The 27,147-nt window shown below is 37.8% G+C and overlaps 1 protein-coding gene across 16 annotated transcripts in view; it reads right to left on the bottom strand.

The window, feature by feature from the left end:
* Positions 1–2,403: 2,403 nt before the first annotated feature.
* ABCA5 (ATP binding cassette subfamily A member 5) overlaps positions 2,404–27,147 on the bottom strand; it is a 62,729-nt gene continuing 37,985 nt past the window's right edge. For 10 of the 16 annotated variants that reach the window (XM_067021148.1, XM_059048359.2, XM_067021152.1 and 7 more), the window contains 20 exons: positions 26,462–26,637; positions 24,004–24,131; positions 23,473–23,610; positions 21,208–21,321; positions 19,685–19,855; positions 18,601–18,714; positions 18,076–18,210; positions 16,577–16,651; positions 15,707–15,798; positions 10,021–10,147; positions 9,597–9,714; positions 9,404–9,495; positions 8,444–8,619; positions 7,997–8,072; positions 7,308–7,402; positions 6,464–6,583; positions 5,219–5,368; positions 4,742–4,821; positions 3,393–3,448; positions 2,404–2,866 (listed from right to left, as the gene is read on the bottom strand). In XM_067021148.1, coding sequence (XP_066877249.1) covers positions 2,759–2,866; positions 3,393–3,448; positions 4,742–4,821; positions 5,219–5,368; positions 6,464–6,583; positions 7,308–7,402; positions 7,997–8,072; positions 8,444–8,619; positions 9,404–9,495; positions 9,597–9,714; positions 10,021–10,147; positions 15,707–15,798; positions 16,577–16,651; positions 18,076–18,210; positions 18,601–18,714; positions 19,685–19,855; positions 21,208–21,321; positions 23,473–23,610; positions 24,004–24,131; positions 26,462–26,637 — 2,341 coding nt within the window. In that variant the 3' untranslated portion in view covers positions 2,404–2,758. The remainder of the gene's footprint in view (positions 2,867–3,392; positions 3,449–4,741; positions 4,822–5,218; positions 5,369–6,463; positions 6,584–7,307; positions 7,403–7,996; positions 8,073–8,443; positions 8,620–9,403; positions 9,496–9,596; positions 9,715–10,020; positions 10,148–15,706; positions 15,799–16,576; positions 16,652–18,075; positions 18,211–18,600; positions 18,715–19,684; positions 19,856–21,207; positions 21,322–23,472; positions 23,611–24,003; positions 24,132–26,461; positions 26,638–27,147) is intronic. The other 6 variants (XM_067021153.1, XM_067021154.1, XM_067021155.1 and 3 more) reach the window with 3 other exon arrangements.

The raw sequence follows: 27,147 nt of genomic DNA, 5'->3' as shown, positions 1-27,147 counted from the left end.
AACTGAATCCTACGAGGGGAAGTAACTTCGCTGCAGGTTGTGGAATCCGAACAGAGGCTGTAAAACAGCTCATTTAGATTGGTTAGAAGACAGACCTCTGAGGCGGCAGGTAGCGTACCTGCACTGCTGGCAATGTGGCCAGAGCAACAGAGGAAGGTATCAGTCGTGTACCTTGTACCGAGGCTGAGAAAGGTGCACTATTGCACATCAGCTGCTAGAGCCTAGAAGCACAGCTGTCATATTACACGGGACAGTGAAAACTTAAGTTTCACCTACGTTAGTTAATAGCTTCATTAAAGGGTTTGGATCTTTAGAGTAAGTAGCTCAGTACCAAATCTTTCTGCTGTGGCTGCTGTTCTTTAAGACTCTTCATAAAGCAATAAACAGGGCAGAAGACCTAAACAGACATTTCTCCAGAGAAGATATACAGATTGCCAACAAACACATGAAAGAATGCTCAACATCATTAATCATTAGAGAAATGCAAATCAAAACTACAATGAGATATCATCTCACACTGGTCAGATTGGCCATCACCAAAAACTCTAGAAACAATAAACGCTGGAGAGGGTGTGGAGAAAAGGGAACCCTCTTGCACTGCTGGTGGGAATGTAAATTGATACAGCCACTATGGAGAACGGTACGGAGGTTCCTCAAAAAACTACAAATAGAACTACCGTACGACCCAGCAATCCCACCACTGGGCATATACCCTGAGAAAACCATAATTCGAAAAGAGTCATGTACCAAAATGTTCATTGCAGCTCTATTTACAATAGCCAGGACATGGAAGCAACCTAGGTGTCCATCAACAGATGAATGGATAAAGAAGATGTGGCACATATATACAGTGGAATATTACTCAGCCATAAAAAGAAACGAAATTGAGTTATTTGTAATGAGGTGGATAGACCAGGAGTCTGTCATACAGAGTGAAGTAAGTCAGAAGGAGAAAAACAAATACTGTATGCTAACACATATATGTGGAATCTAAGAACAAAAAAAATGTCATGAAGAGATTAGTGGTAGGACGGGAATAAAACACAGACCGACTAGAGCATGGACTTGAGGATATGGGGAGGGGGATGGGTAAGCTGTGATGAAGTGAGAGAGTGGCGTGGACATATATACACCACCAAACGTAAAATAGATAGCTAGTGGGAAGCAGCTGCATAGCACAGGGAGATCAGCTCTGTGCTCTGTGACCACCTAGAGGGGTGGGATAGGGAGGGTGGGAGGGAGGGAGACGCAAGAGGGAAGAGATATGGGAACATATATATATGTAAAGCAGAAACTAACACACCATTGTAAAGCAGTTATACTCCAATAAAGATGTTAAAAATAAAATAAAATAAAGCAATAAACATACCCCTAACACATTTGTTTTCACAAAGTTAATAACTTTCACTCATCTGGCTGAAATATAATGTCCACTCGTAGGATTTATATTATATTATACCTATAGTCCACACGTGGGATCTACAAGGAAATATTTCTAAGACTATCTTAACCATAATCTTACTTCAACTCTGTCAGAGAGTGAAATTCTGGTTCCTTATTAAAGAGAATTATGTATAGTTTACTTATCCTTAATTTAAGGCCCAAAAGCTTATTTACATTGTATCACGTTCCAAAGTAAATCTGAGATGAGTAACTAAATAAATCTACATGGTGATATAGTTTAAACTCTATAAAGGAGAGAGAGATTCAAATAATACAGTTTATTTCTAGAATAAAAGAAAATGTGTCCTTTGGAAGGAAGATGACAAAAAAATGTCTATCTTCCATGAGGGGTGGAGGAGAAGGTATGGCTTAATTCTTGTAGCTCTATAGATGTCTGTCATTCTAGCCACAAAGAGTCAAAGAATCAGACGATTACATAATAAGAGTCTACACAGTCTTCCACAATAATGGAAACACCTCTGAATTTTCCCATAAGCAAAAGAACTGTAACAAGAGCACTGTACCTGAGTTACTTATGTCTAACATCACCTAACAGAACAAGGTCTCGTTTCAGTTATTCTGGCTGATGAGAGCCATCCAGTGAATGTCACTTCCTGCAGACCTCTATGGGCACTGAGACTGTCCAGTGCTCAGGTTTTTAGGACGCCAACTTCCATTCAGTTTCTCTTAGAAATTAAAAAGGAGAAGCAAACTTTTGCTTTATGTCTCTGTTCTATGTGTTATTTATGTATTCGTTTTTTATTTAGATTGGGGTATTACATACTTATGTAACAAGATGGTATAAACTTAAAAGATAACTGTTCAAAATAAAATGATTCTATCACTATTTCTCAAATCATAAAATCACAAGCACTGTTTCTGAAAAGCGAAAAAGTACATATTCAACTTCACATACAGACTACAGTGCAGTATACTTCAGATACAAATGTGCAGTTTCAATGCATTATACACAAGTTTTATTTGAAGAAAAGCAAAACACACAACCAACAGCATTTCAGTTAATGAAGTCAGGAAAATCCCATGTGCTTTCATGGTTCTCCAATTACCGTTCAAGCAATTAATGTTTAAACCAAAGTTAAAATAAAGTGAAAAAGACATGCCACGGAGCGGCTGGGCCTGTGAGCTGTGGCCGCTGAGCCTGCGCGTCCGGAGCCTGTGCTCCGCAACGGGAGAGGCCGCGACGGTGTGAGGCCCGCGTACCACAAAAAAATAAAAAAAATTAAAAATAAATGAAATAAAAAATAAATAAAGAGAAAAAGAAAGAAATGCAGTAAGCAGACTGAACTACACAAATTCAAAATACTACTCTGTCTTCCTGTGTCCTTTCCCACCTAAGTGTGCTGTTCGAAGTACCACAAGTGTTATCTTCTTCCTCTTGTTCTTTAGTGAGTTCTACAAAAACCTAAATGAAAATAAATAAATGAATACAATATTCTGTTGTGCAATTATCTTACAAAAATTTTAAGTAAATCAGCAATGCCATAAGGCTATATACCTAATTACATTAGCCATTCAAGTATCAAGAGATATACTGCCATTAATATTATTTAAACAGAATAATCTCCACTAATCCCACAAAAAGATGACTGTTACTTTAGAGGATTAATAGATTATTTGTTTTTTGATTAATATATTAAAGTAGTGTCATAAAAAATTTTTAAATATTTAAGCAATGTAATTTCAGATGCACTAATATGAAATACCACCCATCATGACTCATTTTCTTCAAACTGAAGAAAAAATACTAAGCTATTCAAAATAAGCAGATGGAGAACCTCAAGTTGTTTAAAATTTACAAAGTTTAGGAATATTCTATAGCGATTGGTCTCCGGCTCACAATCTCCTTCCCTGTCCGATAGATACCTAAACAATTAGATACTGGACACTTTCTTCTATAGAAGAACTTTTAAAATTTAAGTTTGTAGTACCTGTTCCAATGTTGCTTGAGAAAAGCTGTATTCTTCAATGGCAAAAGTATGTTTAGCTGTTAAAATATAAGAATAATATTTCACTTATTAATATTTTTAAGTAATAAAATGGCAATAACTACTGAGTGGCTAACAATCTGTTTTTTGTTGTTGTTGTTGTTTTAATCTCTATAATCAACGCATTTCAATTTAAAGCTGCCAATACAGGTCACTTGCCTCTATCTGCTTCCTTTCTCTCTCAGCTGCCCAATTCTCCATGGCCCTACGCACAACATATTTCATGGGACAGACTTGCCTTATCCACCTTTTCCAAGCAGCCCCTCTTTCCCCACCTTTGTTCTTCCTCCTCATTTTACCCCTCTTCTCATGTTTCTTTTGCCCCTGCTCTCTCTCTCCCATCCCCAAGTTCCAGTACAGTCCATTCTGGACTTCTTACACTAGATACTGGATATTATTGGTCATGTGTCCATACGCTTTTCTATATTTATTTTAGGTCTGTTTGCATTCTGTCCCAATATCAAATTTCTGGTTTTCGATTCATTCCTTTAATTCTCCCTAATTACTTCAGATGTTCTCTTTAATCATAAAGAAAACACTAGGAGGGAATTCCCTGGTGGTCCAGTGGTTAGGATTCTGTGCTCTCACTGTGGAGGGCACGGGTTCAATCCCTGGTCGGGGAACTAAGATCCCACAAGCCGCGAGGCGCAGCCATAAAACCAAAAAAAGTATATTTAATGGAGTAACACTTTTTTTTTTCTTTTAAAAAGAAAGCACCAGGAAGTTTCATAGTTTAAAAATGCCGTAAAATAACCTGTACATGAATACGTGCCCCATCCAGGAGACTGCCTCTTTCTGCTGGTGAGGTATCTTTATCCCACCTAACATTTATTTTTTAAATGCCAAGATCCAATAAACTTCTTTAAAGTTTAGATTTAGGAACGCCTACCCTCTTGCACTATGAATTCTCCTCTCCCTTCTCTGCCTGCCACTGGAGTCTTGCTTCCATTGCTACCTCTCTGGTCTAATACGAAGTAAGGATTCACGAAATGCAGTGCTCCCACTTCTGGACTGAACTAGTGAGGGCTAATTAAGATGAACTTTCTCAGAGATGCAACGTGAAAAACCGCGGTGATGTACAGAGTGAAAGGTTTATGCTACAATAAAGTAGTTAATCTACAAAATCCCTAGCATGTGAGTATTTACCTACAGTTTAGATTAAATTAGTAAAAGGTCATCTTCTTACTTACCATAGTTTCTACAGTAAACTTGAGTCCCAACTTCTAAACTTTTTAATAAAATTCTTTAATAATTCGAAAGCTACCTCACAATGTTTTTCAAATATTACTTACCTTCTTCCAGCTTAGAAAAAGATTGTGAAAGGGACTGAACATCTTCCTTAGGAATTTTATAAGCCAAAATAGAAGAAAAACTGAAAGCAAAGATAAAATACAGGGAAATTCAAAATAACTACTATGCAATCTGAAGCTAAAGTTCAACATTTTGAAAGTTCAAAATAAAACTCCAATAACTTATTTTGATACTTATTTGATACTTTAGATAAAAATTATTTGAAATCTTAAAATATTTCCATGCACAATAAAATAACTCTCATTACTCCTGGATAAGAACTTTAAAAACTTTAAATACTATTACATGTTGAAAGATCTAACATTAAAAATAAGTCAGCTTCATAAAACTCCATTCATCAAACTACATTAGTCCAATGTTGGTTATAGTACATTTTTTCATTAATCCTTAATACAATAACCAATTTTTACGATTATTGCTGTACAAAGAAATGTAACTAAATTTTTAAAATCTTTTACCTTTCCTGACGGCTTGCATTTGGGAAAATATGCTGAATTTCTCTTTGAAGACGGTCTACTTCTTGGTTTTCTATCCAGTCCTTTAATTTGATTTCCAAAAAGTATCCTTTTCCAAATTTACTCTTTAGATGTTGGACTGTCCCAATACATCTATAGTAATTTTTAAAAGAAGTACAGATACAAGATAACCTGAGAGTTTTGAAGATAATTTCTCACTTAAGAATGATTTAAATAAAATTCCTACATTGGAATACTTGTCAATTTATATAAAAGTTGCAAATATAAGAGATAATACAGAGTCTTCATATACCCCTCCCCCAATTTCAGTTTCCCTAATACTGTCATCTTGTATTACCATGACACATTTGTCAAAATTAAGAAACCGGCACTGGTATGTTATTACTGAGTTTACTGCCTTTACTTGGACTTCGCCGGTTTCTCCACTAATGTCCTCCTTCTGTCCTAGGGTCCACCCAGGATCCCACTGTGCTGTGTGGTCACACCTCCTCAGTCTCCACTGCTCGGGGACACTTTCTTATTCTATCCTTCTTGGTCTTGGTCATGACTTGGACAGTTTTGAGAATTGTTTTTGTAAAATGTCCCTCAGTTTGGGGTAGTCTGATGTTTTTCTCATGATTAGACTGGGGTGTGGGTTCTTGGAGCAAAGAACACAGAGCTGAAGTACTTTCTCATCGCGTCTCAGGGGGCATGTGATGACCACGTGGCCCTGACTGGTTAGGGTGGTATTTGTCCCATTTCTCTGCTGTAAAGTTACTATCCACTCCTTCCCATACTTTAGACTACAGACTGGCTAAGTCCAGGCGATACTTGGGAGATACTATACAATCTGGCATCTTTCTGTAAAGAGATGTGTCTCTACTCTCACATTTATTTACTTACTCCATCGCTTACCTATATGAGTATGAACTCGTATATTTATTTTATATGCTGGGTTACAATCCCATACAATGCCTACCAACTTTTAAAAATAGCAAATATCATGCCTGAAAATAACACTCTCAGTTGTTGAATAATTAAGTCAATTCCAAATGCAGAGTGGCTGGCCAATTTTTGGAAAAAAGTTAACATATTTCCAAGTGATTCTACAGAAAGCTGATAAAATAAGGGAGCATTTTTTAACATTTAAGCTAATGTGTATTATTATAAGTTTCTGAAATGACGCTGTTCAAAATCCAGACGCATGCCCCGCCCTGCGCCCCTACCCCCTCCACGGCAAACAGCCACCTTAGCTGCCCAGACACCAGGATAGCCACTCGGTCACAGACAGCCTCCACCTCCTCCATGCAATGAGTAGCCAGGATAGCTGCCCGCGTTTTGTTGTTAAACGCAGCTCTAATTGCGCTCCTACAAAATATAAATAAAACGAAAAGAAGAGAAGGTGGCACCTGAACGTTCATAAAAATACCTGAGTTTTAAAAATCCAACTACTTGGTTAATTTAAATTTACCAAATATCATTGCTATAAATTAGTATATTCTGCCCAACTGTGATTCTTCTATCCCAACTCATTTTACCTTATTTTTGAAAGCTTGTCAAATGGAAAGAAAGTTCACGACTTCAAGCGTTTCTATGGGTTAAAGTATGCTAACCAACCAATTAGAGAAACTGATGGCTTTTCATGTTATAACAAAAATAGCCACAGAATCATAGGGAAACCTTAACATGTGTCTGAACCAAACCTCACATTTTATAGACATGGAAATCTAGGCTCAAAGAGTTGGTCAAACAACTATGAGTGCCTAGAAAGAGAGTTCCAATGGACATTTAGGACAATACTGTTATGAGATGTTTACTTACATATGTTACTTTATACAGGAAAAAAAACCTTTAAAAAACTATTCAGACAACAGTACTCTCATTTTTGTCCTGGCATACATAATATACTGTTAACAGCTGATGAAAAATATGATCAGGTTTAAAAAGTTTAAGGGGATCTTGAGCAATTTTTAATTACGATTTTTCCTTTTGTGCAGGATTTTTAATCCATACGTGTATGTAACTAACACAAAACCACCCGTGATGATGCTACAGCACAATGGGTCTCAAGCGTCCCTGACGTCATACTTACCACATGTGCTGTTTGGCTTTAGGGTCCATACCTGTGGATGGTTCGTCTAGCAGAGTAACGGGAGGGTTCCCCAGCATACTCAGAGCAAAACACAGCTGGACGGAAAGAAAATGGAGCGTGGGGAGGCTATAAGAACTCTATCAGGTGGACCTAGAGTCTGTCATACAGAGTGAAGTAAGCCAGAAAGAGAAAAACAAATACTGTATGCTAACACATATACACAGAATCAAAAAAAAAAAAAAAGGCTCTGAAGAATGTAGGGGCAGGACAGGAATACAGATGCAGACGTAGAGAATGGACTTGAGGACACGGGGAGGGGGAAGGGGAAGCTGTGACGAAGTGAGAGAGTGGCATGGACATATATACACGACCAAACGTAGGGTGGATAGCTAGTGGGAAGCAGCTGCATAGCACAGGGAGATCAGCTCTGTGCTTTGTGACCACCTAGAGGGGTGGGATAGGGAGGGTGGGAGGGAGGGAGATGCAAGAGGGAGGAGATATGGGAACATGTGTATATGTATAACTGATTCACTCTGCTATAAAGCAGAAACTAACACCACTGTAAAGCAGTTATACTCCAATAAAGATGTTAAAAAAATAAAAAATAGAATGTGAGAAAAGAAAAGAAAAAAATAAGAAGCTCTACCAGGCACCAGACTATACACACACTTGTCGTTTAATAGAAGTACCTTTCTCTTGATTCCTGCAGGTAGTTTCTTTACCGTTTTCTGGAGATGTTCTTTTAAATCAAGCACATTTGTTATTCTGCAAAATACACAATACAAAATGAGTGTACCATGAAGCACATAAGTACAAATGTAAAGTGATCACGGACACTGCTTTCTTCCTAGAACAATTACTCTGTTGAAGCTCATTTTAAATAAATTAATATCTTGATTAAAAGGTTCACTTTAAAATAGGTTTCATGACATTTATAGGTACATTCATTCTGTATTTATAAATAAAAATGTTTCATTTTCATGGCTGCCATAATTTGGTAAAGGAATATATGAAAAATCAGTGATCTTCTTCTATCAAAATTATGATCCACGGAAATGCCTGTTTTGAAATTTTAGAGCCGTGGCATGTAAATCCTTCTCCAGGTAACAACAGGGCTCTAAAGACAGTTATTTTACCGAGTTGTGAGCTCTTGCATGTCACCGGCACTTATCCCTCTCACAGCTCCATAAATTTCAAAATGCTCCTGTAGTGTAATCTCTGGCCACAGTGGGTTTATCTGAGGACAGTAGCCCATGCACTTTACGGAGTCATCATCTCCAGCAGGGTCTGAAGAATAGTCTCTTAGAAATACCTGCAGAAATATAAACCAAGTGTAATGACTATTTTTGCTTAACTTACATCATAAAGGAAGTGGCAAGTGGGTTAATTCAAACTTCTTCCAAACTCCTGACTTCCTAAAGTCAGGGTCACAGCAGGTCAGATTCTCACCCATTTCTGACGAAGAAACAACACACATGGCTGCATCAGAGATGAGTGACATGGCCAGAAAAGGTGGCCAGGGACGCGGGGTTGGGTGGGAAGAGGCAAGGTCCCTTTTAACCGGGAGGATCAGGGGGCCCCACAGAAAGGTGATTTTTGAGCCAAGGGAACAAGTGAATTTGATCATCTGGTTTTCTATGGGGAAAGGAATAGCCAACATAAGGAATACCTAAGGTGAAAAGAGTAAAGTGCGCCTGGCATTTTCCAGCAAAGCAATGAGCCAACATGGCTGGTGTGAAGGAAACAGGTTCCTGTAATCAAAGGCCAGCTGACGGCAAGGTCAAGATTAGCTCCTCTATTTCCTGAAGTTAATACAACGGGCTTCTATTAAGTCAGTGGACAAATCACCCATGCCTGTAATCGGCATAAAAGCAGAAATACTGTACACGTGTGTGTTCTGCATGTGTGCGTGCAAATTTGACTATGTACATTATTCTCACAGATAACCAAAAAGATCATAATTTGATCAAGCTATCCTAAAAAGTTAATACTAAAAACATGAAATTTGAACATCAAAATCCCATTTGTCACTAAGAAATTTATTTTAATTAAAAATATAAATCATATTCAATATATCCCACACCATTATACCATACCTGGCCTGAAGTTGGTTCTATATCACCAACCAGAATATTAATAATTGTACTTTTGCCTGCACCATTTGGACCCAATAGTCCCAAGATCTCTCCTAAAGGAATTAAAAGAAAAATTGTCATATGTAAATCAAACTAAAAAATGAAAAGTACTCTTCCAGAAAAGTTATTCAAGAAAAAATAATTAAATACCAGCCTTTTTTCACACAGAAGGACACATATTTATTTGCCACTTTCTTTATTTTTCTTGTAAGAAGAAAATCTTTCTTGTCTTCATATTCTTTATGCAAATTGTTGACCATAATGGCTGGCTTCTAATAAGGGAAATAGGATTTAAAAAAAGAGTTATAACTCAGATATTCATCGTTCAATGACAGGCCATACACAGCCCATGGCCATATCGTAAGAACTATATTTGCTAATAAGGGGTACTGCATAGATAACTATCCATTTATGACAGGAATAATGGCTTGTTCAAAAGAAAGTAGACAAACATATTTTTTCAAAGACAGACTTCTTGGCGATCGATTCATATAAGGGGACAATTTTCGAGGCTAACCGTGTGCAGAGGAGCTGCTCACTGCTCACCACATGTGGCTCAGCAAGAGCGACTGAGTTACCTCCTCGTGGTGCTGGCAGCTCAGCAATTCTTTGACCTTCACCCTTTCAGCTCTAACATCTTCATCTTCATCCTCATTGATTGGTGGTTCCGGACACTTCCTACTTTTGGACTTTGTTGTAAGGGTCCTGAAAGTATAAATAGATTTTCAAATAATTAAAATGGTAAGAAATTGAAGCACTACATAGAGAAAAGACTGAAAAAAATATAGCAACATGAGATCTGTTGTCGGAGATCAGTTATCTCTTAAAGGTAGAAATTACAGAGCTATTTTTCACTCACTGACATCATTTGGATGATATTATCCAAATTCATTCACTTATTCAACAATTATTTATAACCAGTATGTGTCAAGCACTAGTTCATAGAAAGATAAAAAAGATTTTAAAAAAAACAACAGACCCTGCTCTCAAAGAATTTACGTCTTGGGTGTACATGAGATGACCCAGGCAGCGTGGACAGAGAGGCTGAAGTCAGCATCCGTAGCAACACCATAAAGGTGGGCAGAGGAAAGAGTGCTTCCAAAGGAAATTCGGAAGTACTATTAAGAGAGGTAAAGAGGCAAATAGAAGTTGACATTATGGGGAAGAAAAAAAGAAAGAAAGAGGAGAAAAGTTTAAGGGAAGTCAGTCAGTCACAGTTAAAGCTGTAGATCAGTTAAAGAGGGTGAGCCTACTTTACCAGACAGAGGAGCCGTTAGTTACTTTACCACAAACAGCAGCAGTCAAGAGGTGAGGGCAGGAGCCAGATGGCAGGAGTTAGGGAGTAAATGGGACATGAGAAAGGAGGTGACAAACTGGAGGTGGAAGCTTTCTGGCTATAAAATGAAAGAGACTGTCTTTTCTCCATTGTATATTCTTGCTTCCTTTATCAAAGATAAGGTGACCAACCATATGTGTGTGGGTTTATCTCTGGGCTTTCTATCCTGTTCCACTGATCTATATTTCTGTTTTTGTGCCAGTACCATACTGTCTTGATTACTGTAGCTTTGTAGTATAGTCTGAAGTCCGGGAGACTGATTCCTCCAGCTGTGTTTTTCTTTCTCAAGATTGCTTTGGCTATTCGGGGTCTTTTGTGTGTCCATACAAATTGTGACATTTTTTGTTCTAGTTCTGTGAAAAATGCCAGTGGTAGTTTGATAGGGATTGCATTGAATCTGTAGATTGCTTTGGGTAGTACAGTCATTTTCACAATGTTGATTCTTCCAATCCAAGAACATGGTATATCTCTCCATCTGTCTGTAACATCTTTAATTTCTTTCATCAGTGTCTTATAATTTTCTGCATACAGGTCTGTTGTCTCCTTAGGTGGGTTTATTCCTAGGTATTTTATTCTTTTTGTTACAATGGTAAACGGGAGTGTTTTCTTAATTTCACTCTCAGATTTTTCATCATTAGTGTATAAGAATGCCAGAGATCTCTGTGCATGAATTTTGTATCCTGCAACTTTACCAAATTCACTGATTAGCTCTAGTAGTTTTCTGGTAGCATCTTTAGGATTCTCTACATATAGTATCATGTCACCTGCAAAGAGTGACAGCTTAACTTCTTCTTTTCCGATTTGGATTCCTGTTATTTCTTTTTCTTCTCTGATTGCTGTGGCTAAAACTTCCAAAACTATGTTGAATAAGAGTGGTGAGAGTGGGCAACCTTGTCTTGTTCCTGATCTTAGTGGAAATGGTTTCAGTTCTTCACCATTGAGGATGACGTTCTGTGGGTTTGTCATATATGGCCTTTATCATGTTGAGGTAAGTTCCCTCTATGCCTACTTTCTGGAGGGTTTTTATCATAAATGGGTGTTGAATTTTGTCGAAAGCTTTCTCTGCATCTATTGAGATGATCAGGTGGTTTTTCTCCTTCAATTTGTTAATATGGTATATCACATTGATTGATTTGCATATATTGAAAAATCCTTGCATTCCTGGGATAAATCCCACTTGATCATGGTGTATGATCCTTTTAATGCGCTGTTGGATTCTGTTTGCTAGTATTTTGTTGAGGATTTTTGCATCTATGTTCATCAGTGATATTGGTCTGTAGTTTTCTTTTTTTGTGACATCTTTGTCTGGTTTTGGTATCAGGGTGATGGTGGCCTTGCAGAATGAGTTTGGGGGTGTTCTGCCCATATACAATGGAGAAAAGAAAGCCTCTTCAATAAGTGGTGCTGGGAAAACTGGACAGCTACATGTAAAAGAATGAAATTAGATAACACTCCCTAACATCATACACAAAAATAAACTCAAAATGGATTAAAGACCTAAATGTAAGGCCAGACACTATCAAACTCTTAGAGGAAAACATAGGCAGAACACTCTTTGACATAAATCACAGCAAGATCCTTTTTGACCCACCTCCTAGAGAAATGGAAATAAAAACAAAAATAAACAAATGAGACCTAATGAAACTTAAAAGCATTTGCAGAGCAAAGGAAACCATAAACAAGACGAAAAGACAACCCTCAGAATGGGAGAAATTATTTGCAAATGAAGCAACAGACAAAGGATTAATCTCCAAAATTTACAAGCAGCTCATGCAGCTCAATATCAAAAAAACAAACAACCCAATCCAAAAATGGGCAGAAGACCTAAACAGACATTTTTCCAAAGAAGATATACAGATTGCCAACAAACACATAAAAAGAATGCTCAACATCATTAATCATCAGAGAAATGTGCAAATCAAAACTACAATGCGATATAATCTCACACCGGTCAGAATGGCCATCATCAAAAAAATCTACAAACAACAAACGCCGGAGAGGGTGTGGAGAAAAGGGAACCCTCTTGCACTGTTGGTGGGAATGTAAATTGATACAGCCACTATGGAGAACAGTATGGAGGTCCCTTAAAAAACTAAAAATAGAACTATCACATGACCCAGCAATCTCACTACTGGGCATATACCCTGAGAAAACCATAATTCAAAGAGAGTCATGTACCACAATGTTCATTGCAGCTCTGTTTACAATAGCCAGGATATGGAAGCAACCTAAGTGTCCATCGACAGATGAATGGATAAAGAAGATGTGGCACATATATACAAAGGAATATTACTCAGCCATAAAAAGAAACAAAATTGAGTTATTTGTCGTGAGGTGGATGGACCTGGAGTCTGTCATACAGAGTGAAGTAAGTTAGAAGAGAAAAACAAATACTGTATGCTAACACATATATATGGAATCCAAAAAAAAAAATGGGCATGAAGAACTTAGGGGCAAGACTGGAATAAAGACGTAGAGAATGGACTTGAGGACACAGGGAGGGGGAAGGGTGAGCTGGGACAAAGTGAGAGAGTGGCATGGACATATATACAATACCAAATGTAAAACAGATAGCTAGTGGGAATCAGCCGCATAGCACAGGGAGATCAGCTCAGTGCTTTGTGACCAGTTAGAAGGGTGGGATAGGGAGGGAGGGAGGGAGGGAGACGCAAGAGGGAAGAGATATGGGGATATATGTATATGTATAACTGATTCACTTTGTTATAAAGCAGTTAACTAACACACCATTGTTAAGCAATTATACTCCAATAAAAATGTTAAAAAATAAAAAAATATATGTACGATCAAAAAAAGGAAAGAGAGGGGATAAGAGCTAGAGAGGACTCAGGTTTCAATGCGATTGATGAGTACTTTGTTTTATATGGGAGGAAGGCGACCCTCTCCCAAAGGGAAATACTCCCTAATAAGATCCAAAAGGGAAAGACACAGAAAGAGAGAGCTGACTGAGCAACATCCTTAAGCAGAAAGAATGCAGGAAGACTTGGATAACAAGTGGGGGGGGACACCTTCCTCTGGGGCTGGGAAAAAGCACAAGTGATGAAAGATGTGGACAAGTGTGTACACATTTTATAATTTATAATCAGGTGTTTCTGTTTCCTGAGACAGATGGCAAGATCATCCACTGAGAAGTAAGAAGTGAGGTGAGCTGAGGTGACTTTGAGAATCTGAGGGATACAAAGAAGGCCTGCGAGAACTACAGAAAAGAAAAAGATAGGAGGTGACTTCCCTGGTGGCACATTGGTTAAGTATCCGCCTGCCAATGCAGGGGACATGGGTTTGAGCCCTGGTCCGGGAAGATCCCACAGGCCGTGGAGCAACTAAGCCCGTGCGCCACAATTACTGAGCCTGCGCTCTAGAGCCCGCGAGCCACAACTACTGCAGCCTGTGTGCCTAGAGCCTGTGCTCCGCAACAAAGAGCAGCCACCACAATGAGAAGCCCATGCACCGCCACCAACTCAGCCAAAAAATAAATGAGTAAATATTTTTTAAAAAAAGAAAAAAGAAAAAGATAGGAAAGCACTGAGTAGGTAAAGGCTAAGGGTTGCCAAACAGAGCTGAGTTTCTATGGGATGAGTATGTAGCATCATCAATGGCTCTGATGTAAACAGAGGGTGAAGTGGAACAGAGACAAAAGTCACTGACTTGGAGAAAATCAAAAACTGAGGGGTTACGGTTTTGGAAGTGTTATCTGTGTGGATGCTGAAATCTCCCCCAAAACGAGAGCAGGAATAAAGGCAAAGACGCAGAAGGAGAGCCAGGCACTCTGCCTCAATGGATGAGGGGCGGGTCCAGTGGCTAGTGAATAACCACTACACATTTTCCAATACTTTCCAGTTTTCTCCAGAGTGTGAATATTCAGCAAGTAAACAAATATGTGAGAAATATAAAAAAGAAACTCAGAACCAATTTAGTATCAATGGTCACATTTCAAGAAATAACTCTTCTTCAAATTTAAAACATCCTTTGAAAAAAAATGCACAGACTTGGAGAAAATATTTTAAAATATATCTGATAAGAGATTTGCAACCAGAATATATTTTAAAAAACTCAAAATTCAATAATATAAAGACAACCCAATTTTTTAAATGGCAAAGGATTGAGATTGACATGTCTCTGAAGTAGATATAAAAATGAACGATAAGCACGTGAAGACACTCCACATCCTGAATCATCAGGGAAGTGCAAATAAAAACCACCACGAGACACTAACGTGCACCCACGAGAATAGCTAAAATCAAAAAGTCACTAACACGTATGGGCAACAACGTGAAGAAAACAGAACCCTCATCCGTTCCTAGGAGTAAAACGGTGCAGTCACTGTGGCAAACAGTCTGGAAGTTCTTGAAAAGGTTAAACATAAAGCTGCCACAATGACCCATCAATTCCACTCCTAGGTATCCTCCCCAGAGAAATGAAAATATACGTCCACACAAATACTCGCACCCAAATGTGCATCGTAGCGTGACTCACAATAGCCAAAGAGTGGCAACAGCCGATAAACAGATCGAATGTGGTATATCCATACAATGTAATATTACCCAGCAAAAACGAACAAACAAAAAGGTAATTAGGTACTGCTACACGTTACAACATGGATGAACTTCCAGAGCATTATGCCCAAGTAAAAGAAGCCAGACAAGAAAAGACTCCATCTTGCATCATTCCATTTAAATGAATGTGTAAAATACGCAGACCTATGGAGACAGAAGGTAGATCAGTGGTTACACAGGGCTGGGGGCCAGCTGAGCAGGGGAAGGACATGACCAGAGGACACACGGTTTCTTTTTGGGGGCGATGCAAATGACCTGCCATCAGATTACGGTGATGGCTGCACAACTCTGTCAATATACTAAAAAAAAAAAAAATGAAAATTAAAAAAAATTAAACCTGAAAGTTAAAAAACTGACCTGAAAAAGGGATCCTTTCTTAATGATCTGCCTCCATATTTTTTCTCGCAGTACTGTAAGAGGAAAATCCACAGCACACACTGCAGGTAAGGCTAAAAGAAAAACAGGTTACAGCTCGTGACTGAATCATTTTGGGTTTGATATTTTTTTCCCCCAGGTACCAACAGAACCCAAACCACATACATCAGGTTCCTTACCATCACTGAAAAACTTGATCACAATTTTTTTTGCATGTCATGCAATGAGTTAAGAATAAATGTTAATGGATGGACATATATACACTACCAAATGTAAAATAGATAGCTAGTGGGAAGCAGCCACATAGCACAGGGAGATCAGCTCAGTGCTTTGTGACCACCTAGAGGGGTGGGATAGGGAGGGTCGGAGGGAGATCCAAGAGGGAAGAGATATGGGGATATATGTATACATATAGCTGATTCACTTTGTTGTAAAGCAGAAACTAACACACCATTGTAAAACAGTTATACTCCAATAAAGATGTTAGAAAAAAAAAGAAGAAATGTTAATACAATCCAATGTTGATTTTTAGTAAAATGATCCTTCACATACTTTTCTACCTCTGTAAAGTTCATCTGTTGTCAGCTTCATAAATTATAATTTTAAAGAAGCTTAGTTTTTGCTTCTATGGAAGCCAGAATTATCATTAAATAGAATTAACGACGTGAAAAAAACAAGTACATTAAAGTGGATGTATTCAGTAAGTGAAATGCACATTAGCTAGCATTAACTAACACACTTGACTTCTTATGCACCTTCATTTTTATGCAGCGGGATAAAAACTAAAAAGAGAGTTAAAACCATACGACCAAACCACTCATAAGGTAACATGCTAACACAGTTATTTCTTACCGATATAACAGCCACCAAAAGACTATCCCATGGGTTGTAGGTGTCCTCTTTTTTTTGAATATTCTTCCAAGAAATCTAAGACAAAAAGTTTTGAAAACTTATATGTGGCTGTGATACTGTGATATAATGAAATGTGGTCTTTGACCACAGTTCCTGGCACAGAACTTCTAAAACCCTTGGAATTTCCTGAGTGACAGAGGGGATAGGAGTGTCTCTCATCATATAAAACAAGCCCCTCTCAACCTCAGCTGAGTCTATGCTAATGAGGGGACTCTCAGAGGAGGATCAGGCTGACTGACAGAGGACCAGCCAGACTAGAGAGCTGGAACTTCCGGCCCCAGGTGCCACCACCAGGGAGGGGAGAAGAGCGTGGAGACCGATTAGCTCATCTTGCCCAAGTCATGGGACCTCCACAAAGCCTCTAACACGGGGCTCAGACAGCATCCTCACACTGGGAGGCAGACTCACTCTAAACTGCACAGGGACGGGAGCTCTGCCCTTGGGACCCTTCTGGACCCTGCCAGCCAGTTCTAGAGCAAAGTACTGACCCCCGACAAGGGGTCCAAGTCAGACAGAACGTGGGTGGCCTGGGGACTCACGACCCGTGAGTAGAATCTGAAGCGGGGGGCCGCCTGCGGGACTGATCCCTGAACCCGTGGGGTCTGCGCTAACTCTGGTCAGTGTCAGAACTGCTGAATGTCAGGGAAAACCCACATGCTTGGTGTCGGAAGCGCTGTGCGTAGAGGAACCAATTTTCTTTTAGCTGTGATGTGTAGAAACGTTCAGATTAAAACGAAAAAAATGTATTTAACAGCAAACACATCTTCTCTATAAATTAGCTAGCTGTTAATATTTATAGTCATGTTTTGTAGTTAGATTAAAATCGTCCTCACCCCAAAATATGCCTATCAGAGCAGGTATAAATTAAAGTATAAACTTAAGACAAAAAAAGGGAGGGGAGAGAGGTAAGGAGGTATATCAGTAGAATTAATCAGCAATCGTCCTAAATTAATAATTCATCACTTAATTTTTTTCTAACCACAGAAATTGTTTTCAGTTAACCAGGCTTAATAAAATTAATTTGTTCCTCTATTTTTTTCTTGAAAAAAAAATCGCCCAAACTTTACTTTTCCTCATCCCTGTAAAGTACAATACACTTGAAAAACTCCCCCAAAACACTCCCCCCAAACTCCCTAGTCCAACACAGATGGACTGCAGTCAGATCATACTCCTAATTTATGTACATTGTTTTGGGCATGAAAGACCATGTAATGAACACAGTCCTTCTCCTTTGAGAACCTGCAGTTTAGAAACATGCTTGAAAAGATTCCACAGTAATTTTACATTTACTGCTACATTAATAATATTTAAATCAAGTACTAGCAGCCAACCTGATTTTTTTTTTTTTTTACTACTTCAGTACAAGAGCTAAGATCCCAAAGATTAGGCAGTAATTATTTACCCTTTTCAAAAAATATTAGAACACCTAACAGACCTACCTTTATGAAACAAATCAGGCAACCTAGAAGCGGATAGATTGGAATGGCTATGCACAAGGCATAATGAAGAATAACTGTAACTGTATATCCCATAAAAAAAGTTATTTCGGTGACTGCAATGCAAGCCAATGCTGTCTAAAGAAAAAAATGAGAAAACAAGTGAAAAGATGTATAGCAATTTCAAACAAACTTACTGGGTGCCTCAGCATTAACTATGTCTTTAATCTTCGAATAAAACCTGGAACCACAGCAGATACTTAGCCAGAAAGTGTCAGAGCGCTGATACCAGTTTTTTGTAGCTGGCATCCTTGTCATGCTAGTTGTTAAATGCAACAAAATATCATCCCTTCACGGAGTGGATGGGGCTGAAGAGGAATATACACACTAACAGATGGTGCTAGCTAGCTAAGTTCTGCACTTAGAAAAGACACAGTAACCCTTTCAGTATAATCATCAAAAGAGTTCATGACTTTCAAATAAGGTGCTAGGAAAAGCTGAGACAAAATAATATAAAATGTGACTTACCACAGAATAGATAAATGACCAAAATTCTCTGGTATTTACAATTTTTTTAAAAGTGAAAGAAGTAATATAGGTAAACAGAATAACTGACGGAACATAACCAATAAGGCAAAAAACCTGGAAGACAGAAATGTGTATTTTTATTTAAAAATATGAGTAGCTAACCGTACATACGATGTAAAATACCAGTCACATTAAATCATTAGGGAATAATTACTCTTCAAGTTTTATTGCTCAACAAATCACTCCAAAAAAAATGGAAATTGTAGTTCCTTGAGGAGTTGCTCCTAAATCAATAAAACTCATGTTTTTAACTGCTAACACTATCTTGAATAAGCCATTTAAACTAAATACTGTTTGTAGCTCTTTTTTTATGCCAAGTAAAATACTGTCTCTAACCATTTTATTATGAAAAGCAAGCATAGCTGGTTACGGCTTTATCAATCTCCATCAACTATTAGCTTCCATTTTACTGTACAGCACTTAATGCACTTCGTAAATTTTTAAGAAAAACATTTATTAAGTTATAAGGTGGAAATTAATCTGTAAAGTCAGGATGGCCTCTGGCAAAGCTCCTAAGTTGACTTTCACAAGCCCCAAGCTACCAAGCTCTGTTTTCACTTTTTTCTAATATAATTCATAGGAAAGGATCTAATGTCAGTCATCGACATACGAATAGGAGTGCAAATCACACTCTTCCTTAGTATTTTAAGCCATACTTTAAATTATAGAATAAAAGAGCTTCTTGTTTGTGAAATTATTTTCAGGCACAGAGACAAAGAAGACATTTAAAGGAAGGACTGTTTAAGTATTCCTGATTACATACAAGTAGGCAGTCTACATGAAAGACCACCTCAGTTTCAAGGAATTATTTCATAATGGTAAAGTTACTATTTTTAAAAATCACTTAGGGCAATATAAACTGCGTTGATTACAGGTATCGTATACAAAAATTAAATAGATGTCGGTTCTGGTTTCTGGAACGTCACAATTACTCAATCAGACAATTATCACATTTATAAAGATCTCGCTTTTTAAAATAACATTTTATTTATAAATAGCATGAATACAACTGATGTTAACTTACCACAGAAAGGAACTTGACAGCATAAAAATATAATCCATGATGAAACGAAAATAAACTGCCTAACATCAAAGTAAGAACCACAGTGAATAAGGGGACGTCAACAAGAGCCTGTCCAATCCAGTATGCAGAAGGCAGAAGACCCGAAAGTTTAAGTTGAGTGTAAGCTTTGATCTAAAAAAAAAAAAAGCAAAAATTGATTGTAATTTTAAACATCTTGCAAACAAAAGACTCTAGCAAATGATTGTAGAACTCTTAATTTTACATCAACAAGAATGGTCACATTCTGTCAATAGGTAATAAAAGCCCTCCTACAGCTAAATATAAATTCCATCTAGCCTGTAATCTGGCTCATTATTTCTGAGGTGTAAACATTTCAACAAAATTTTTCAGCATCAGGATACAGCAGTGCTGCTAAGAAACACAAAACTAAAATAAAGTAAAAGGTGTCATGGGGGTTATAGCTGTGCAAACAGTAAGCAGCCAAAACACAGCTGCTTTTGAAATTCTGTGGAAATAGACAGAAAAATAGGTTTAAGAAAAGGATTCTCACTTTTAAATATTGACCTTTCATGAAAGCACTAATAAATGGCCAAGTACCTGCTGATTTACACAGGGCTTTCAGCTTAAGTACTGGTGATGCATTTGAAGGCCTTTTACACACTCCTGTGTATAAAAAATGTTAGCTGTTTCCTATTACCACAAGGAATAGCATTTGCAAGTATACAAACAGTAAACTTAAATGATCATTGTTTTCCTAACCCTCTCGTTATTTAATTTGAAATTTTAAGAATCTTTCATAAATCCAAACACCTAACAATCTTATTCAGTTGATTTTTGTCATCTATGAAACATCTGTTCATAATAATTAAATGTGTTATAAGAAAGAGCTAGCCATAGAGGAGGTAAGAGAAGAGTGGGCTATAAATATTAGTTAAGACAAAGAAGAGAAATGATTTTAAAAATGGACAACTTTCGTGTTCAATGAATTAGAAGAAGGAAAATATAAATTTCAATATAAGTATAAAAACACAGACCACATCAAATGCAACGATTTTGGATAATCCATGCTTTTGTCATTCACACACTGCTGGTAGGAATGCAAAATGGTTCATCCACCCTGAAAAACAGCTCAACAATTTCTTATAAAACTAAACATGCAATCACCATACGACACAGCAAGTATACTCTCAGGCATATATCCCAGAGAAATGAAAACTTACATTCACACAAAAACCTGGAGCAAATGTCCATAGCATCTTAATTCATAATAGTTAAAACTGGAAACAATCCGGATCCATGCCATGGAATACGACCCAGCAATAAAACTTTTAAAGCACATGACGAGCACTCAAATGATAAGTGAGGGTTATTACTATTGCCGGAATAAATGTGTTTATACTCCACTTACTTCTTCTTGAAATAATAATTGCACAGAGGTCTTGCACTCACACAAGTTAGGTTAATTTTTTGTCTAAGATTTCTTATTCGTCAACTGCACTGTAATTTTTTAACTGAGTCATTACCTTATGATTCTCTGCATTCTCCATGGCAAAGTAAGGTGGCATCGCGGTAACAATAACCCCAAGTAAAGCTGCTTGAAAATACAGCTCAATTTTTAAAACTATGTCTGTAATTCCCTGAAAGACAACCACAGAATAAGAAATAGAACTGAGAATCACTTTATATCATGTTACTACTCTCTAAAAGACTATTAAAGCCTCCGAAGAAACATGTTAGGATACCCACCCTAGACAACAGTCGACATGAAGCAACAGGTGGCAGAGTTAACAGAGTGGGCTATAGTACCAATGTGACACATGAAATAGCTATAGGATCCTGAGCAAATGATTGTCCTTCCATTTTCTCAGGGAAGTACACAGAATAATACAGCATATTAATTCAGGTTCACCATTTAGTTAAAAATAATACAGTGTGTGAAGCGCAGTTAACCTGTCTACCAGTGGTTCTACGCAATGAACGTGACTCTCTCAGAATGACCTTGGCGCCTTCCCCGGTGCCCGGACTGGGCTACGAGCCAGCTGGGATCTAGGAACCCCCCTTCTCTCCGCTGGGAAGAGGTTTCCCCAAGCTCAGCTTCCCATGGAACCAGGAGCGTCTGGTTCCCAGCAGGGGGGACTGTAACCCTGATAGGCCTGTGGATCCAGGTGCGGACAGCAAACGTTTCCAGACAACCTCGTAAACAGCTGGTGCCCCAAAGGCAAACTACCCAGAACCACTCTCAATGCCACGGGATGATGTGGAAAGAGGCTGCATTCTGTCAGCCCCGGCCTCCTGAGTTTCTAGCAATAAAGCCAGTTCCTTAATTCATGCCATATGACATTGTAGAATTTGTCCCAAACCTGGTACCTTACAGTGGAAGACCCAGACAGGACCAACAAATGTGTACGCTAAGTAGCACAAGAAGTGGAGATTAATGAGATGATAGTTGGATTCAATTACACAGAATCTCATCATCAAAGGGGAAAAAATGTGGAACGTGAACAAGATCATACCTGTGAATAGGGAACTTTAAAAAGTCTCACTCTTTCCCTCTGGTTTTAAACAACGGTATGGTTGTATTGTCAGTGTTTGATGGAAAATGTTAAGAAGCAAGGTCTTTTGTAATAGTTACAGATACACACAAATGTGGTAACATCATAAAGACGTGCACGGGAATTAAACATTTTGAACTGTGGAGGAAAGAAGGAGGAAAGAGGACAAGATGGGGAGGGACGCGCTGGAGGTTTCACCTGTGTCTTTGACGTTTTAACAAACAAGAAAAAACAAGATACTCATTTGAAATATGTGGGTACTAGATACACAGTTGTTTATTTTCTGTAGCGTTGAAATATTTCACAACAACAGCAACAAAAATCACAAGGGATGATCTACAACTTCCATGATGATTTCTATACCACTTACGCACTGCTGACTCACAAATATTTATTTCCTGCCCAGAAATCTCTCCAGATTCATACCTTCAAATGCCACCAGGATAAACAATCCCTCCACAGGCTCAAAGCTGGAATCAATATCTCCATTCCACCGAAACGAAGCCAAAATCTCTCTTCTGCCTAAATTCTCAAAATTGGTGATTGATACTACTACTATGTACCGCTTTACCCCCAAAATGTAAGAAATACGATGCCTCACAAAAGCAAGAGTGACAGAGTATGTCACGTTTTTTAACACAGTCGCAAAACTCTATGAACATAATAAAACCCACTGAATTGTACATTCATATGGGTGAATCAGATGGTGTTAGAAGTACATCTCAGTAAAGCTTCTGAAAAACAGTATGGCAACAGAAAGCAGAAAATGCTATTACCGAAAGATATTTGTCCGTTTATTTTTCAACATAGGAAAAACAATACTAGCATTCAGAGAAAAATGTTGACTATTTTCCTGGAGACTTAAGTGGCTTTTCATGCCTATAATCCAACTGTCTGGCCTAGAGGAAAAATGACTGGGTGACTTCTCAAGGTTCAATACCCAGCATCTAGATTTCAGATGAACAATATTCATTTTTAATTATCTAAATTTTTCTTCTCTAATATAAAAACTACTCATGCTTTACAAAAATATCAGTATCAAGACAGAACCTCCTTGACCATGAAGCGAACTCATATTAGAGACTCCTAAACCCAGGATGTGAAGCATCCCCAGCTCAAGTTTTAAGACTAGCAGATGTCACAAGATGAACTTCTACAGATTTCATCTGTTATTATCACTTGGCTTTTAATAGCTATTTTATGCACACACGCATAAATATTTTTAAGTTTGCTTACTTGAACGAACGGGGTATTCCAGACCCGGATGCTTTCAGTCACATTTGAACGATAAAGATAGTAGTTGCTAATGATATTCATCAATACAGGTAAAGAATAGACCATAGTACTGTTGAAAACAGCAGTAAAAACATAGTCCTACAATTCAAAACAATAGAGTTATTACACAGTACACGTAAATACAAATGAATATATGATTGCTACATACCAAGTTCTTCTCACCAGCTAAGTTAACTCTCACTAACTGTACGGAAAACCGGTTCAACAAATCATAGAGATAATACTCAATGATAGATAAAAATAACCGGGTTTGGAATCTAGATATTTTGATATTGTAAACAAAAAAATAACATAAAAATAATTAAATTCTTCAGAGCTTTATTTATTGGTCCTCCATCAGGGCATAAAATATATCCTAAGTAAACACAGCCAGCTATTTCCAAAAGTAAATTTTAATTTCCAACTAATAAGGTCAAATCAGCAAACCGCTGATTTTAGAGGAAACAGCTTAATCCCACACACTCCGCTTACCTTTTCTGACTGCATCACGTTTAAAGCGGCGCTGTGCGGAGCGGCAGACACGTAGTCGCTGTCGTTAAACATTGTCACCATTATGCTCTGGTTGGTGAAAAAGCGAAGAAGATCACTGATATCTGAGTCTGGTATTAGAAGATAAGCAAGTAACAAAGAATCAGTTTAAATGAGAAACAGACACAGGCTTTTAGTAACATTTAGAGCTCTCTTTTTGAAGAAGTATTTTCTCTCCATTAGCTAAGACATGATTAAGAACGTTGGCTCTGGGGCCAGTCAGCACGACTTCAAACCCAGGTCCAGACACGCAGACCTCAGAACAGAGCCTGACCCACAGCGACCGCGCCAACTTCAGCTGCTGCCGCTGATACTGATACTACTTGCCTTCAGAGTTTGCCTATGATATGTGAGATCTGGTTAGACGGTGAGAGTAAATAAAAATCGATCTGGCAATTTTATGCAGCAAGGTGACGTGCCACGCTCAGAGAGGCAGGAGCCAGGGTGTGGAGTTAGGTAGGGTCACTCCCTGGAGGACTGCTGCATGCTTTGAACAGACGAACTGTATAAATGTCAACCGCGTTACTACTTTAAAATAGTACAACAGATAACCAGGTCTCCATCTATATTCTCTAAATAGCCTGGAGCCAAGGGGGAGACTCTGAATCCTGTCCGAGGTCTAAATCTAGACCCGCATCCCTGATGAGTGGAAACAGCTCTCTGCCCATCATCACAAGAGCCGGTATTCAAGGACGGACAAGTGTGGCTTTGAGAGAAGTCAAAACCAAACAAAGGAAAACACTAGCAGTAACTGAGCAGCATGGCCGGTGGCTCAGACTCAGCAACAAACCTGAGTGTCAGAGACAAGGGTGCTTTTAGTGATAAGACATCTACTCCCAACCTAGTGCCTTAACTGACCTCTCATTTCCAGATGCCAAAGAGGCTCTGTCCTCTCGAGAAGAGGGCTCTATTATAACTGAAGGAACTGTATCACTTGTGGTAACAGAAAGCTTTGCCAGGAGGATAAGATACCACCCAATACATACACACAGAGACCAGTGAACCCTAAGGGAAATGTGCCTTTAGGACCAACAACAAGGTCTAGGAAAATGTGAGATAGATAGATAGATAGATAGATAGATAGATAGATAGAAAGAAATACTAGAAATACTTAAAATTAACAGATGGGACAAAACTTCGAAAATACTATAATTTCTGCAGATCAGTTTGAGTGAACACCAAGCAGAAATACTTGAGATAATGTACAATTCCCCAGACACACACAAAAAGTCACAATATCAGAGTGTAAGGCTCCATGTAGCGCTATCCTTCAGCAATGTGAAATGTATATTAAAACCAAAAAAAGAATTCTAGTGGGAGCAATAAATTGAGAAACATAACATTTTCTATTCAAGAGTGTTTTCTATCACTAAATACCTTCTTCCTCCAAAAGAATAAAGGTTACATCACAAACAGAGAGCCAGAATTGAAGAGTGATGATTGTAACGGCCATCTGTAACTGTCCCCAACTATGACTATTATTTTAACACCCGGCAAAGCTTTTCAGTTAACAGTGAATCAAAAAGGAAAGATACTAGAATACAGGTGAAGTGTTGGGAAATGTTAAACTCCAAAGAACTTGTGCGTGTAGAAAGGGTATACGAAATGCAACTTTCCAACATATTTCAGCAAGATAAGCAAATGAAGCTGCTTCTGTTTTACTGTAAACTACAGAGTTAGCTCACTTTCCTCTTCAAGAACCTTAGGACTATAAATTATCCACACAGATGGGAGACGGTGTAGAAACATCTAATTCATGTCAAATTCTGAATTAGGTTTTAATATTTTGAAAATCAAAGTCCGATATCAGCTTTTTAAAAATTTATTCTGAGGTTTGTGCAAAGCCGTATGTTTTAAAATTTCTTTCATATTTGATGTAATTATGTAATAAAAAGAATCAGTAGCAAGTCCAAAAATATCCATTACAAATTTAATGTATTTGATCATAGAGATTTCTAAGACAATTGTCCTTAGTTCTAGTTTTTCAGATAGTCCTTAAAAGTTGTTTGAACACTTCTATTTAGATATATAACTGCATAAACATTACATGCCGTAACTCTTTCTTAAGAGGGTTCTTCAACTTCTGAAGTTTATTTTGCGCATCATAAACTTTGAGATGAAACATGCTGCTCTGAGAATAATGTTGCTACTCTTAAAAAAGGAAAATTTATGATTATATACAGTATAAATCAGAATATTTTAAAAACTGTCATCTACACTTAAACCAAAATTTCATTTCTGTAATATATTACTCAGCATCAGTGAGGAGTTTTACTTAATTTAGGTTCATGCACACAGACCACGCCTTTACCATATATATATTTCTAAAACCCAAATCTCTGACCTATATCTACCCCTCACCCCAGACCCCACCAACACACATTCACAAACCTGCACATACTCTCACCGGTAGAATTTTGAAGAAGCAGACTTGTTCTGTATTTATCAGGTTTATCTCCAGGTTTTAGGAAGTATAAGTCTGGAACAAGTTTGACAGGAACAGCAGCATTTTTAAAAGAGTGATGCACCAAAAACATAAAAATCTGAACTGTGAAAAAAATCAAAAGCAGAAGCAATCTGAAAGGAAAAAAAATACACAGTTCAAGGCACATTAATATGTAAATCTACAAAACAATCTTCCTCCACATGACAGTTAAAAGGTACTCATTTAAAAAAGAAAAAAAAAAAAAAAAAAGAAAAGAAAAGGAAAAAAAAAACTTGAAAAATTCACACTTGGGAGTAGAAATTCTACTCTCCAAAATGGTCTCATGACAATATTGGAAAGAAAGCCAATATTCAATGATAAAATTAAAAGTTATAAAAGTATATTTTAGATCAGAGCCACCCTGAAATTTTTATAGGGCATGTAAACCTGTAGTTATAACTTAAAAAAAAAAAAAAGACATTATGTCACATCTATATCTCTATTCTCTTGAAGGAACTATTCCCTGCCCTACCTCTATCCTATGTACTCTCCAAATATTTAAGAAAATGTATGATACAAAAATAATTTAGATACAGTGAAGAAAATAAAAATACAGTGAAAACTTAGGATGACTGGTATCTTTGAAATGTCATCCTAACCAC

The sequence above is a fragment of the Kogia breviceps genome, chromosome 19 (genome assembly GCF_026419965.1).
Source record: "Kogia breviceps isolate mKogBre1 chromosome 19, mKogBre1 haplotype 1, whole genome shotgun sequence".
NCBI lineage: Eukaryota > Metazoa > Chordata > Mammalia > Artiodactyla > Physeteridae > Kogia > Kogia breviceps.
This window is presented reverse-complemented; position numbering and strand designations above follow the sequence as displayed.